We start from the raw sequence: 13,098 nt of genomic DNA, 5'->3' as shown, positions 1-13,098 counted from the left end.
CCTGATTAGAGCGGCCCGTTCTACACAGGCTTGGGGACACAGGCAGCCCAACACAGTCCTGGGAATGGCTGGCAGAGCAGCAACCTGGTGAGCAGGGCTGTGCAGGGGAGGGCAGCACAGCAAAGCAGGGCAGGAGGCTGCTCCTTTCTTCCGTCCCTTCTGCCTTGCAGATGGGAATCAGCACAAAGATGGAACCAGAGGAGGACACACGCTGGCCCTCAGCTCTCCATCTGGTGTCCATTCCACACAGCACAGATAAGTCAGCCTGAAGCAGTGCCCTTTATAGGGACACAGGCAGCTCCCCATGGTCCCCCTGCTCTCACACCAACATTCGATACTGCTTTGCTGAGCCTTGGCCCTATTGCAGGTGATGGCACCATCTGCTTGCAGAGGCCTTTACCATACAGGCATGGGGCCACAGGCAGAGCCATTCAGCCCTGGGAATGGCTGGCAGAGCAGCAACCTGGTGAGCAGGGCTGTGCAGGGGAGGGCAGCAAAACAAAGCAGGGCAGGAGGCTGCTCCTTTCCTCCTTCCCTTCTGCCTTGCAGATGGGAATCAGCACAAAGATGGAACCAGAGGAGGAGATGCGCCTGCCCTCATCTCTCCATCTGGTCTCCATGCCACACAACAGATAAGTCAGCCTCAAACAGTGCCCTTTCTAGGGACACTGGCAGCCCCCCAGGGTCCCCCTGCTCTCACCCCAAAATTTTGTAGTGCTTTGCTGATACCTGGCCACACTACAGGTGCTGCCAACAGAACTGCTGGTTGCAGAGGCCATGCTTGCAGACACAAGCAGCCCCACACAGCCCTGTCAGTGGCCAGCAGAGCAGCAACCAGGATGGCCAGACGCCGCTGTGCTCACCCACAGGACAGATAAGTCACTCGCAAGCCAGATCCCACCTCGCTCCTACAGGACCCCGTAACCTCCCCAGGGACCCCTTGCCCTACAACAACCTTTGGTGCTGCTTTGCTGAGCCCTGGCCACGCTGCAGGTGCTGCAACTACAACACCTGATTAGAGCGGCCCGTTCTACACAGGCTTGGGGACACAGGCAGCCCAACACGGCCCTGGGAACGGCTGGCAGAGCAGCAACCTGGTGAGCAGGGCTGTGCAGGGGAGGGCAGCACAGCAAAGCAGGGCAGGAGACTGCTTCTTTCTTCCTTCCCTTCTGCCTTGCAGATGGGAATCAGCACCAGGATGGAACCAGAGGAGGACTCACGCTCATCCTCAGCTCTCCATCTGGTCTCCATGCCACACAGCACAGATAAGTCAACCTCAAACAGTGCCCTTTATAGGGACACTGGCAGCTCCCCAGGGTCCCCCTGCTCTCACACCAACATTTGATGCTGCTTTGCTGAGCCCTGGCCCTATTGCAGGTGATGGCACCATCTGCTTGCAGAGGCCTTTACCATACAGGCATGGGGCCACAGGCAGAGCCATTCAGCCCTGGGTATGTCTGCCAGACCAGCAACCTGGTGAGCAGGGCTGTGCAGGGGAGGGCAGCAAAACAAAGCAGGGCAGGAGGCTGCTCCTTCTTCCTTCCCTTCTGCCTTGCAGATGGGAATCAGCACAAGATGGAACCAGAGGAGGAGATCTCCATGAGGTCTCCAGGAGGTCTCCATGCCACACAACAGATAAGTCAGCCTCAAACAGTGCCCTTTCTAGTGACACTGGCAGCCCCCCAGAGTCCCCCTGCTCTCACCCCAAAATTTTGTAGTGCTTTGCTGAGACCTGACCCCACTGCAGGTGCTGCCAACAGACCTGCTGGTTGTAGAGGCCATGCTTGCAGACACAAGCAGCCCCACACAGCCCTGTCAGTGGCCAGCAGAGCAGCAACCTGGTGAGCAGGGCTGTGCAGGGGAGGACAGCACAAGTAAAGCAGGGCAGGAGGCTGCTCCTTTCTTCCATCCCTTCTGCCTTGCAGATGGGAAACAGCACAAGATGGAACCAGAGCTGGACTGAGCCTGCCTTCAGCTCTCCATCTGGTCTCCATTCCACACAGCACAGATAAGTCAGCCTGAAACAGTGCTCTTTCTGGGGACACTGGCAGCCCCCCAGGGTCGCTCTGCTCTCACCCCAAAATTTTATACTGCTTTGCTGAGACCTGACCCCACTGCAGGTGCTGCCAACAGACCTGCTGATTGCAGCGGCCTTTACCACTCATGGCCATGAAGAAGACTGGCTGTCCAGCAACCTGGTGAGCAGGGCTGTGCAGGGGAGAACAGCACAGCAAAACAAGGCAGGAGGCTGCTCCTTTCTTTATTCCTTCCCTTCTGCCTTGCAGATGGACAGCACAACACAAAAGGCACCAGATGACCAACAGTGCTGGAGCTCAGCCCTGCAAACTGGTGTCCTGCAAAAAAAGATAAGTCAGCCCCAAACTGCAGCCTGTCGGGCTCCTACGGGACCATGGAAGCACCCCAAGATCCCCCTGTTGTTACCCCAAACCTTTTACTCTGCATTGCTGAGTCCTGACCCCACTGCAGGTTCTACCACCACACCTGATTGCAGTTTTCATGTGTGCTGCTGACACAGTCAGCCACAAATGGCCAAGGAAACCAATTTCAGACCAGCAACCTGGTGAGCAGGGCTGTGCAGTGGAGAGCAGCAAAACAAAGCAGGGCAGGAGGCTGCTCCTTTCTTCCATCCCTTCTGCCTTGCAGATGGGAATCAGCACCAAGATGGAACCAGAGCTGGACTGAGCCTGCCCTCAGCTCTCCATCTTGACTCCATGCCACACAGGACAGATAAGTCAACCTCAAACAGTGCCCTTTCTAGGGACACTGGCAGCTCCTCAGGGTCGCCCTGCCCTCAACCCAACTGTTGGTGCTGCTTTGCTGATCCCTGGCCCTATTGCAGGTGATGACACCACAACACCTGATTAGAGCAGCCCATTGTACACAGGCTTGGGGACACAGGCTGCCCACACAGCCCTGGAAATGTCTGCCAGACCAGCAACCTGGTGAGCAGGGCTGTGCAGGGGAGGGCAGCACAGCAAAGCAGGGCAGGAGGCTGCTCCTTTCTTCCTTCCCCTCTGCCTTGCAGATGGGAATCAGCACCACTGAAGGCAGCTGCTTGTTCATCTCCTCCCTGTCTTGCAATCAGGCATCTGGACTCAGACGGAACCAGAGCAGCACACGGTCGGTCTGGAAGACAAAGGCAGCTCTGCGCCGCCCACCTTGGGATGGAGTCAGGGCCTTGACGGCTGCAGCGTCTCCAGGAGCCACGTGGGCTGCGTCCAACAGAGCTCTGAAGATGAGGGCGGAACAAGAAGCTCCAAGGGATGGCTGGGCCCGGTTCAGCCGTACCGGAGACAGCGCATCCAGCAGGGAAGGAAGCGCCGGAACCGAGACCTGAGACCGGGCACGAAAGGTTGGGAGCCAGCGAGACCTTCAGCCTTCCTGCCTCCACCCCCAGATGGGCACCGAGAAGTGCCGTAGAATGAAAGGCTGTTGGAACCAGCTTCCAATAAACCTTCTCATTCATTGACCCCGCGCTGCTTCTTCCACCTCGTGACACCCGCACTGGGAATGCTGGGGAGGTTTCCTTATTGCCATCATCTCCTCTGTGTATCATAGAACCGTGGGGTGACAGAACGGTTTGGGTTGGGAGGGACCTTGCAGCTCAGGCAGTCCCAACCCTTGCTGTAGGCAGGGACACCTCCCATAGCCCAGGCTGCTCACAGCCCCATCCAGCCTGGCCTGGTGTCATCTGCAGAGTGCTCAGGGTGCACTCAGTCCCACTGTCCTGATCAGCCACAAAGCTGTTCTATATGGCAGCTCCCAGCACTCATCCCTACGTATGGCCTTCTTGTGCGCTCTCCCCCATATCCTGCCTTGCCCTCAGCCAAGAGAGATAAGGCACAGTGTGGGTGGGAAGGTCGTTCCTCATTGCGCACCTCATTAATTCTCTTTTTCTTTCTGCAAGCATTGTGTGGCTCGGCAGCATGAGGGCAGCTCTGTCCATGGCAGGCCCTCCTTGCCACTCTGCGAGGAGCTGCTGACCCGAGTCACCAGGAGAGCAGCACAAGTTCCTCTTTAAAGGGCATCCAAATGCCAGGTGGAGCAGGAAGCAAAGCAAGGGCTCATCATTAACTGATGGGGATGATTTTCTTGGCCTGACAGTGCAATTCCTGCATGCAGGATAAAGCACAGCGGCAGCGTTTCATGGAACAGGGGGGTACTTTCCTCTTGATTTCTGCTGTCTTCTCAGCATCATTTTAGAAGGCACAGCTGTCGCTCAACCTCTGCCTGCCACCCTAAGGTGGGTCATCACCCCAACGGTTGGTGAGTCGTGGGCCAAACCCAAGAGCAACGCCAACCATCAGCAGTCAGCAGCATTTCCTGCAGGACGCAGCCTTTTCCTGATGATTTCTGCTCCAGAGTGGTGCTCACCCTGCTCTGCTCATCCCATGAGCTTACACAGGGTCAGTGTATGGCTCCGGCTCTTTGTTCCACTGGGGTTTGCTTGGGAAGGTGTCACTCTGCATCAACTGGGTAAAACAGGAGCAGCTCAGGTCCTTCCTAAAGCCACGAATCCCCTGGCTCTCACTTGGCAGGATGGAAAAGGCAGATAAGCCTTTCTTTGCAATATCATCATAGACCATAGGCATCAGACCTCAGCATCAGACCCAGAAAGCAGCGTCGGATCAGACCACAGAGGTGTGACTCAGTGATTCTCCACCTGCTATGGGCAGAGAATCTACCTGTAGGTGCTCGTGTTGTCCACGGATGGTTTCTGTTCAATGAAACACCGCAAGGACTGCGCTACTGCAGTCTGCTCTCACACCTCCGGAGGTGCTGATGGAACCATGGGCTCCATCTGCCTGCAGACCCCCAGGCTCTGTTCTCAGATGTGAAATCCCATATAGCGAGGCCTGGCCATGGCTTTTCACGCCTTGTTGCACAGCACAGTGATCTCCAGCACCAGTGTGAATTCCTCTATCACGTTTCCATGTCAGGGCTGGCTTGCTTTCATGCTGCCAGCTGGGGAACAAGCCACGAGACACGTGTTGTTGGGACACAGGTGCTGCCAGATCCAATCACAGCACTGCTTCGTAACCAGTCTGGGATGCTGGACCACAACAGAAGGCCCCCGAGGAAGATCTCCTGCTCTCCATCTGACAGATGCTTTTATCTAATGCAAGCTTTTTTTTCCCCCTCCTGCTACATTTACAAGCGTGTCTGCTGTAATTCTGGATGCTCCCAGTAGATACACGAATCATACACCCTTTGAACACCATTAAATAATGTCTGGTTTCCAAATGTCCCTTTTGCTCTGCTGCTTCTCTCCACTTCCACCCCTGCCTGGTGCAGAGGCTGGAAACAATGGGATGGAAGGAGCTCAATAGGCTCATGAGTGTCACAGTCTAAGGTAAAATATTGCCTCTGCAGTCAGCTTGGCTTGGCTTTGGATTAGGCAGATGGCTCTGATGGGTTTGGACCCCCAGAGGTCCCATCCAGCGTCCTCCATTTGGTGATATGGTGATTCTGGTGCAGCATCTCCTATTCCTAAAGCATCCCACCCATGGGTCCCAGGGCTCATCAATCTGCTCCAGCACTCACAGCCATTGCATTCCTATTCCCCAGCTGGTGATTCTTGCAGCCCACCGTGTCGAATCCCAGCGCATCGATTTGGGGCCATCTCTCCAATTGGCTCTGAGTGATTTGAATGCTAATCCTGCCAGCTGCAGCCCCGCTGACCTCAGGCAGCAGTTTTATTAGCTTTATTTGTCTCATCACCCCAGTCCTTAATTAAAATATTGATTAGTGCCTGAGATGGAGCAGACCCTTGTGAGATTCTGCTGTATAAATCCTTATGGGCAGAGAGTGAACTGCCCGTATCCCCTGGAAGTGAAGCTTTCCAATTATGCCTGCTCTTTCCCCTTCTTTTCACCCTACGCAGTAATTTCTTATGGCTGATAATTAGATAATGAGAATATTTTGGGTGCAGAACCCGCATCCTTCCCATCCTTCCTGCAGCTGAGCTGTGGTGCAGCCTCCCCAGGTTGACCTGGGAGAAATTCAGTCCACAACATTGTCCTCCCAGTGCTTGTAGATGGATCAGTAACTCCTTCACCATCTTTCTGGTGGGCAGTTCTGAGATGTTGGGTTTGCATCTCTCTGACGTCTCCTTTTTGCTCCCTCTAAGGTCCTCCAGGAACCCAACCTCCTTGAACTGTGGGGTTCATTGATAGAGATTCAGCATCTGTTTGGTCAGCCTTAGTATCCTATTGGAAACAGCAGAACGTCCTTCACTGAGCACTCCTACCCTTCACATGTGTGTATCACCGTTGCCATCCTCTTCCCCCAGCTCTGGAACTGGGTCTTCTCTGTCAGCTCACCCCCCGCAGTCACCAAACCCGCACGGGACCATCCATATCCCTTGTGATGGAAAACCTGCTCCTCTAACAGCTGCAGACAGGCAGGAGAAAGCCCTTGGGCTTTAATTGCTGCAGAAAGGCAGCCAGAAGCACCGCAGAGATAAATAGACTGAGATGATGCTTGTTTATCTAAAAGCTTCAGCTTTTCCAGAAGAATGAGCATCGTCCTTAGCTATAAAGTAGCTCAGCTCCTTAAATGCTGTGGGTCCTTCGGTTCTCTGACAGATTTTGGTGAACCAGGTTCAATGTATCTTTATCAACCTCTGGTGATGTTTTCTCCTCTGGCCTGCAAAGGTTTGAACCAGCACGGAACATCCGTGGGCTGAAAACTACAACCTGGCAGGTGGGCTATTGACTGGGAAGGGGCTGCTGTCCACTATGGACATCTCATTGAAAACCATCATGGAGATGGAGGTGGAGGTGGAGATGGAGGTGGAGGTGGAGGTGGAGGTGGAGGTGGAGATGGAGATGGAGATGGAAATGGAGATGGAGATGGAGGTGGAGGTGGAGATGGAGATGGAGATGGAGATGGAGATGGAGATGGAGATGGAGATGGAGATGGAGATGGAGATGGAGATGGAGGTGGAGGTGGAGATGGAGATGGAGGTGGAGGTGGAGGTGGAGGTGGAGATGGAGATGGAGATGGAGATGGAGGTGGAGGTGGAGGTGGAGGTGGAGATGGAGGTGGAGATGAAGGTGGAGATGGAGATGGAGATGGAGATGGAGATGGAGATGGAGATGGAGGTGGAGGTAGAGATGAAGGTGGAGGTGGAGACTGAGTTTTTCTTCCACAAGCAGGGACCTCACTCACTGGTGAACTGGGTTGAACTGGATCAAAAGAGAGGGATGCTATGGTTTTCTACAAAGAGATCTGCCTCACCCCTCCATGATGTTAACTCTATTGGGTCAGGCAGCACCCAGTATGGACCTTTGTGAGCCCAGTTTGAGGTGCTGGTCTCCATCCCTGGAGAGGGTGTTACCCCAGGCCACAAGTGGTCCTAACCTGGACGTGGTGGGATGGGCTGGGTTATCTCTCAGGGCCCTCACCCTGCTTTGAGCAAACCAGAAGCCCCCCCTCAGCCCTCCCTTGCAGGTGAGCTTTGGGCATGCAGACCCCATCCTGTACCCAGCGGTGCCATTGGTCCCCAGATCAATGGGGGATGGGGGAAGTTGCCCCCCCAGCTGAGCACCCTGTTTCCTGCTGGTTGCAGGATCGAACCTTTCCAAACTGCTTCTCCTTTACCTCCTCTTGGGACTCAGCCCCTTTCAACACATTTCTTCAAGAGCACAGAAGAGATAATAATAATGATAATGATGATGATAATAATGGGCCAACAACTGACTGCAAAGCCAGGATGTGCTGTTTGCCATTGCCGTGGATAATTATGTGCACCCTCCTCTGATGGATGGTTGGAAAAGAGGGAGTTTGGGTTGTTCCAGTTTGTGCGTTGCCTGAGACGAACCTCTGTGTGATGTGAAAGGATCCATACAGCAGTCTGGTCCATACGTGAGGTCAGAGGGATGGGAGTTGCCACCCAAGTCCCCAAGTGGTTCTCCCAACCCATCCCGGGCTATTCCTGGCAAAGCACACTGCAACCATCAGCTGCATGAAACGAGGGTGTTGTTATGGGTTGGAAAGTACCCTGGAGTGGCCTGAGGTTGTGTGCAGGGCAGGAAGCCTAACCTAAGCCTACCCTCTAGCACAGCTAACATCCTCTCCTTCTCCTTTCCTCCTCTTGTGTACTTATTTTCTCCTTCTTCTGCATTCTTTGGCTGAGCTGCAAAGGTTTTGAGGTTGAACTCTGAAGTTTTGGTTTCGCTACTGAATTTCACTTCGGAGCCAAAAATTACAAGTTATCCAACAGTCTGTAGCAGCAGCTCAATTTGCACTTGGGTGGGAAGGAGACCTGAGATGGAAAGAATGCAGTAAATTGAGGCTGTGGCGCTGAAATAATGCCAGACTTCGACCTTCACCCCGTATCTACAGCTGTGTTCCCTTCGAGGCTGCCCGCCTCTGTGGTCAAATGCATCAGCCACAGGCTCTGCTCAATCTGCAGAAGGGCTGAGCTCCCTTTCCAGTCCTGCACCCCTGGGAAAAGTTCTTCCTTTCTCCAACTGGAATCTGGGGGTGAACCTTAATGCTGATGTGTCTCAATGAGGCCTCGTGTCAAGTAGTTGGGTTGGACTTGGTGATCTTTAAGGCCTTTTCCAACCTGAGCAATTCTGAGTAGGGACAAAAATAAGAATGATGGCTGCAAAATATGGCTGAGCTGATGCAGTGCTACAGGCCTGCAGCTGTTGGGTTTTCTCTCCTGGGATGGATAGAGGTTCCTTTTGGAGCCCACCCTTAGTGCCCTCCCTCCAAGCACCCCAATCCCTGCTCCTCTTACACCACGAGAGCAAAGGGAATGAGAACTGTCGGCAACTGAGGGGTAAGGAGAAGCAGTCACTCATGAAGACGTACGGGTTCAGTACAAAACCAGTTCTTAAAAACCATTTATTACAAAACATTAAAAAAAACCAAACTCCACCAACTACCCTTCTGGTATATGGCTGATGGTCAGTTCTGGCATCGTGGAGGCTGTCAGCAGGAACAAATGCTTTGGAGGATAGAAATACAGAAGAACTGCGGTGTCCAAAGGTTAATGTTTGTGCACCATTCAGGTGGAGACAGGTGTAGAACAATGCATGGGAAGGCTCCTGAGGCAGTGCAGAAGGAAATGGGAAGCAGCCCCATCACTCCAAGCATCCATCCTTCACAGTTCGACTCAAGGTGATTCACGTGGCTTCACATCCCTGGATGTGGATTGCAATTCACATTTCTTGTTCTCTTTCTTTTTGGCATCAGACTTTGGATTCTGGGCTCTTTTGGGAGTTTTCTGCCAACTTTTTCTTCTCCGGGTCTGTTGTAGTCTCTGCTACATTGCTAGCATCCTTCTCCTGCCGCCTGAGGATCACATACACCATCACAAAGCACAGGAAAGCACCCACCTCAAAGAAAAACTGGAGGCCCAGATACCTGTGGGGTGGGAACACAATAAATGAGGGGAGGGGAGAGGGAAATGGAAAGGGAGAGGGAGGGGGGAAGGGAGAGGGGGAGCGAAGAGGAGAAAGGAAAGAGAAAGGAAAGGGAAAGGGAAAGGGAAAGGGAAAGGGAAAGGGAAAGGGAAAGGGAAAGGGAAAGGGAAAGGGAAAGGGAAAGGGAAAGGGAAAGGGAAAGGGAAAGGGAAAGGGAAAGGGAAAGGGAAAGGGAAAGGGAAGGGAAGGGAAGGGAAGGGAAGGAAGGGAAGGGAAGGGAAGGGAAGGGAAGGGAAGGGAAGGGAAGGAAGGGAAGGGAAGGGAAGGGAAGGGAAGGAAGGGAAGGGAAGGGAAATGGAAAGGGGAAGGAAAGGGGAAGGAAAGGAAAGGAAAGGAAAGGAAAGGAGAGGAGAGGAGAGGAGAGGAGAGGAGAGGAGAGGAGAGGAGAGGAGAGGAGAGGAGAGGGAGAGGAGAGGAGAGGAGAGGAGAGGAGAGGAGAGGAGAGGAGAGGAGAGGAGAGGAGAGGAGAGGAGAGGAGAGGAGAGGAGAGGAGAGGAGAGGAGAGGAGAGGAGAGGAGAGGAGAGGAGAGGAGAGGAGAGGAGAGGAGAGGAGAGGAGAGGAGAGGAGAGGAGAGGAGAGGAAAGGAAAGGAAAGGAAAGGAAAGGAAAGGAAAGGAAAGGAAAGGAAAGGAAAGGAAAGGAAAGGAAAGGAAAGGAAAGGAAAGGAAAGGAAAGGAAAGGAAAGGAAAGGAAAGGAAAGGAAAGGAAAGGAAAGGAAAAAGGAAATAAAAACGATTTCAGATGGAAGGGTTCAACTGAGCATCAGTTACAACTGCTCGGTCACTGCAGGGCTGGCCAAAAGAGCACACTGTTAAGGGCATTCCCATGGTGGATATGGCCACGTCCCCTATCCTTACCACCATCCCTACCTCTGCCTGAAGAGGGTGTTGTCGTAGTATCTGCAGGCTGCTTTCCTGTCACACTTCTCCTCCCAGAGGATGCAGGTGGTGTCGATGGCGCTGCCGTAAGTCCAGGCATCCACGCTGCAAGCAGAGGGGTGTCGTTATGTCATGGGAGCACCTCTGGGACAGACCTGGGTGCTCTGCCCTGTGCTCAAAGGCTGGAAAGCAGATGGGTCTGGTTGTCCTCCCTGTGGCCCACGAAGGGTTGGTCTGTGCAGCACGGCCAGGGCTGGCTGGGTTTGCACCCTCCTGAGATGCAAGAAGACCCCTCCTTCTCATTGCTCTCTGACAAGGGGCCATTGCTGATCCCAGGAACATTGCTCACTCCTTCCTGAACTGCACAGCTATGCTCCTCCCCATGGCTGAATCCCTCTGTGTGGCAATGCTCATGGCCTCCAGGTGAAAACCAATACCCACTATGAGAAGTATAACTGCTGGGACCAGGGGATGTGATGCACAGCCACTCTGATACCCCAGAGACAAACACAACCAAACAGCTGCCCTCCTGGACCCGAACCCATTCCCTCTTTCATTTAACCACGCAATTGCACCCCATGGGGATAGATTCTTCACCTCCCACCACTCACAGCCTACAAAGCAGCTTCTTCACCTCCCTTAGGACAGAGTGAAACTGAACCAAGAGCATTTCCACAGCCCTGGGGCTGCTCAGGGTTGCGTTCAGATTCCATTTTCCAGGATGGCATGTCACCAAATCTCAACTTACCTAAAACTCTCAGCAGCATGAACTGGATCCCAACTGCAAACGATTTGTCTTCGGGTTGGATGCTCCTGTAATAAGAGATGGAAACTGTGACGTCTCGCAGTTGTGCAAGGATGGGTATTTCCCTCCCCAGCGTTGCAAATCCTTGCAGTGCCCGCACCCAAAAACTCATCTTCCTACCAAACCACCAAAGACCCACACAGTTCCCCCGTGGGTCAGCAGAAAGGATGCTGTTTCATTCAGCGGGGCAGTGAGTTCACCACAGCCTTTTTGTGGCCAGGAAACAGAGATGGTTTGAGTAAAACACCAACAGGAGCCGATATAGCTCTGCCAAACACAAGCAGGACAAAGTCTGCTTTCTGCAACCGAAGGAGTGATTTCACCATTGGGGAAGTGGCTCTCTTTGCAATGTGCCATCCCAGTGTGTATTTTGGTGGCACCCCATACTTCTGAAATAAACCCTGTGGTTATGGTCAGAGCTGGGAGGACCTTGGGGTCAGCACACCTTCTGCTCTGTGTTTGGAGCAGGCTGGGCTCACTCCTGGCGTGAGCAGTGATTTAACATTGCCTGGGGGGGTCGAGGTAAAAATAAGTTTTAACCGCAGCTCTTCTGTAAAAAGCAGCTGCTCTGAGCGCATTAACCATGGAAATGGGCTGCAAGGTATCAGTTATAGATGATATGCAATTAAACCTCCTGGCTTGACAGGGAGCTGCATTAAAAAGCGATAAATCAATGGTGCAGCTCGTCACTGAGGTATGAGTTATGTGTGGGAGAAGGAGAGCAAGGGGAAGGATCTGAGCATAGGAAGGGAGTGCTGAGGGCAGACACGGGGGTGCTGAGAGATGTGGCACTGAGGGGTGTGCTGAGTGGGCACGGTGGGATGGGTTGGGGTTGGACTTGGGGATGTGAGAGGTCATTTCCAACCTGAATGGTTCCGTGGTTCCATGAACCAACCCCTCATCCTTCCTCCTCACTTCAAGAACGCTTTGCTTTTCCAAATGCAGCTCAGAGGAGCGTTTGCAGCCAACCCGGGACCCCCTGCCCCGCTCACCGGAGGATGAGCATGAAGGACGGTGTGTGGGATGTGCTGGCGAGGATCCCGGCCAGGCAGGAGAGCACCACGAAGGGCAGGAGCAGATGGGAGCAGCTGGTGCCGCAGGTACCGGGCTTGGCGGAGCCCACGAGCCCATTTTCAGAGATGCAGATGCAGTTGGTGTAGTTCTGCAAAGAGGAGAGGAAAGCTGCTGGGTTGAGGAAGGCGATGGGGATGCCAGGGAGAGCTGCCAGCTGATGTAGGGAAGGGGAGGGTGTTTGGGTTTTGACTGTGAGTAATTAGCAGCAATTAGCACTCAACACTTCAGGGAGCAGGAGGAAGAATAAAGAAAGAAGTACAATGAATTCAACAGAGGGCAGTAGGAGCGAGTGAGGATACTTGCTCTTCATCCCCACATCAGCTGTTCAGCTCTCCAGCCCCACAGCTGTTCTCCAGCCCCACAGCTGTTCTCCAGCCCCACATCTGTTCTCCAGCCCCACATAGACTCTCCATCCCCTCATCCAGCTCTCCATCCCCACATCAGCTCTCTATCTTCCCCTCAGCTCTCCATCCCCACATCCAGCTCCCAACACACATCCTCTGCTGGAAGGAGATCCCCATCCCACCAGGTCCCGTGAGCATCACAGGGATGTCACATTCATGAGCACGTACAGCGGATGGGGAAGAACCACAGCAGTACCTTTGGTCCTTATCTGTGCTTCCAGAAGCACCTGTTTGTGCTCCTAACCCAGACACATCCTCGTGTTATTCATGTGGACCCCAACGATGTGCCCCCCTGTCCCTGCAGCCATCCTTATGTGCTCATGCTTCCAGCCCCCTGATTTCACGCCTGTTGTTGATCGAAGATGCTTCTGCACAGGTTTTGGATGTCATCATTATTTGAATGTCATCGTTTGTCAGCTGAATGCTTTGGCATCGGGCATAAATCTGGATTCTTGGCATGGAAACGTCTCACTCAA

General features: G+C 53.5%; 1 protein-coding gene across 1 annotated transcript in view; it reads right to left on the bottom strand.

Annotated features, from left to right (window-relative positions):
• Positions 1–9,089: 9,089 nt before the first annotated feature.
• Positions 9,090–13,098, bottom strand: part of SLCO2B1 (solute carrier organic anion transporter family member 2B1) — a 38,393-nt gene continuing 34,384 nt past the window's right edge. Inside the window, 5 exon segments of the mRNA XM_072340790.1 lie at positions 9,090–9,402; positions 10,331–10,430; positions 10,433–10,444; positions 11,088–11,152; positions 12,137–12,306. Of these exon segments, the coding sequence (XP_072196891.1) occupies positions 9,228–9,402; positions 10,331–10,430; positions 10,433–10,444; positions 11,088–11,152; positions 12,137–12,306 (522 nt within the window). The 3' untranslated portion in view covers positions 9,090–9,227.

Source organism: Excalfactoria chinensis, chromosome 1 (assembly GCF_039878825.1).
Source record: "Excalfactoria chinensis isolate bCotChi1 chromosome 1, bCotChi1.hap2, whole genome shotgun sequence".
Classification (NCBI taxonomy): domain Eukaryota; kingdom Metazoa; phylum Chordata; class Aves; order Galliformes; family Phasianidae; genus Excalfactoria; species Excalfactoria chinensis.
The sequence above is the reverse complement of the archived record's forward strand: the minus strand, read 5'-3'. Positions and strand labels throughout refer to the sequence as shown.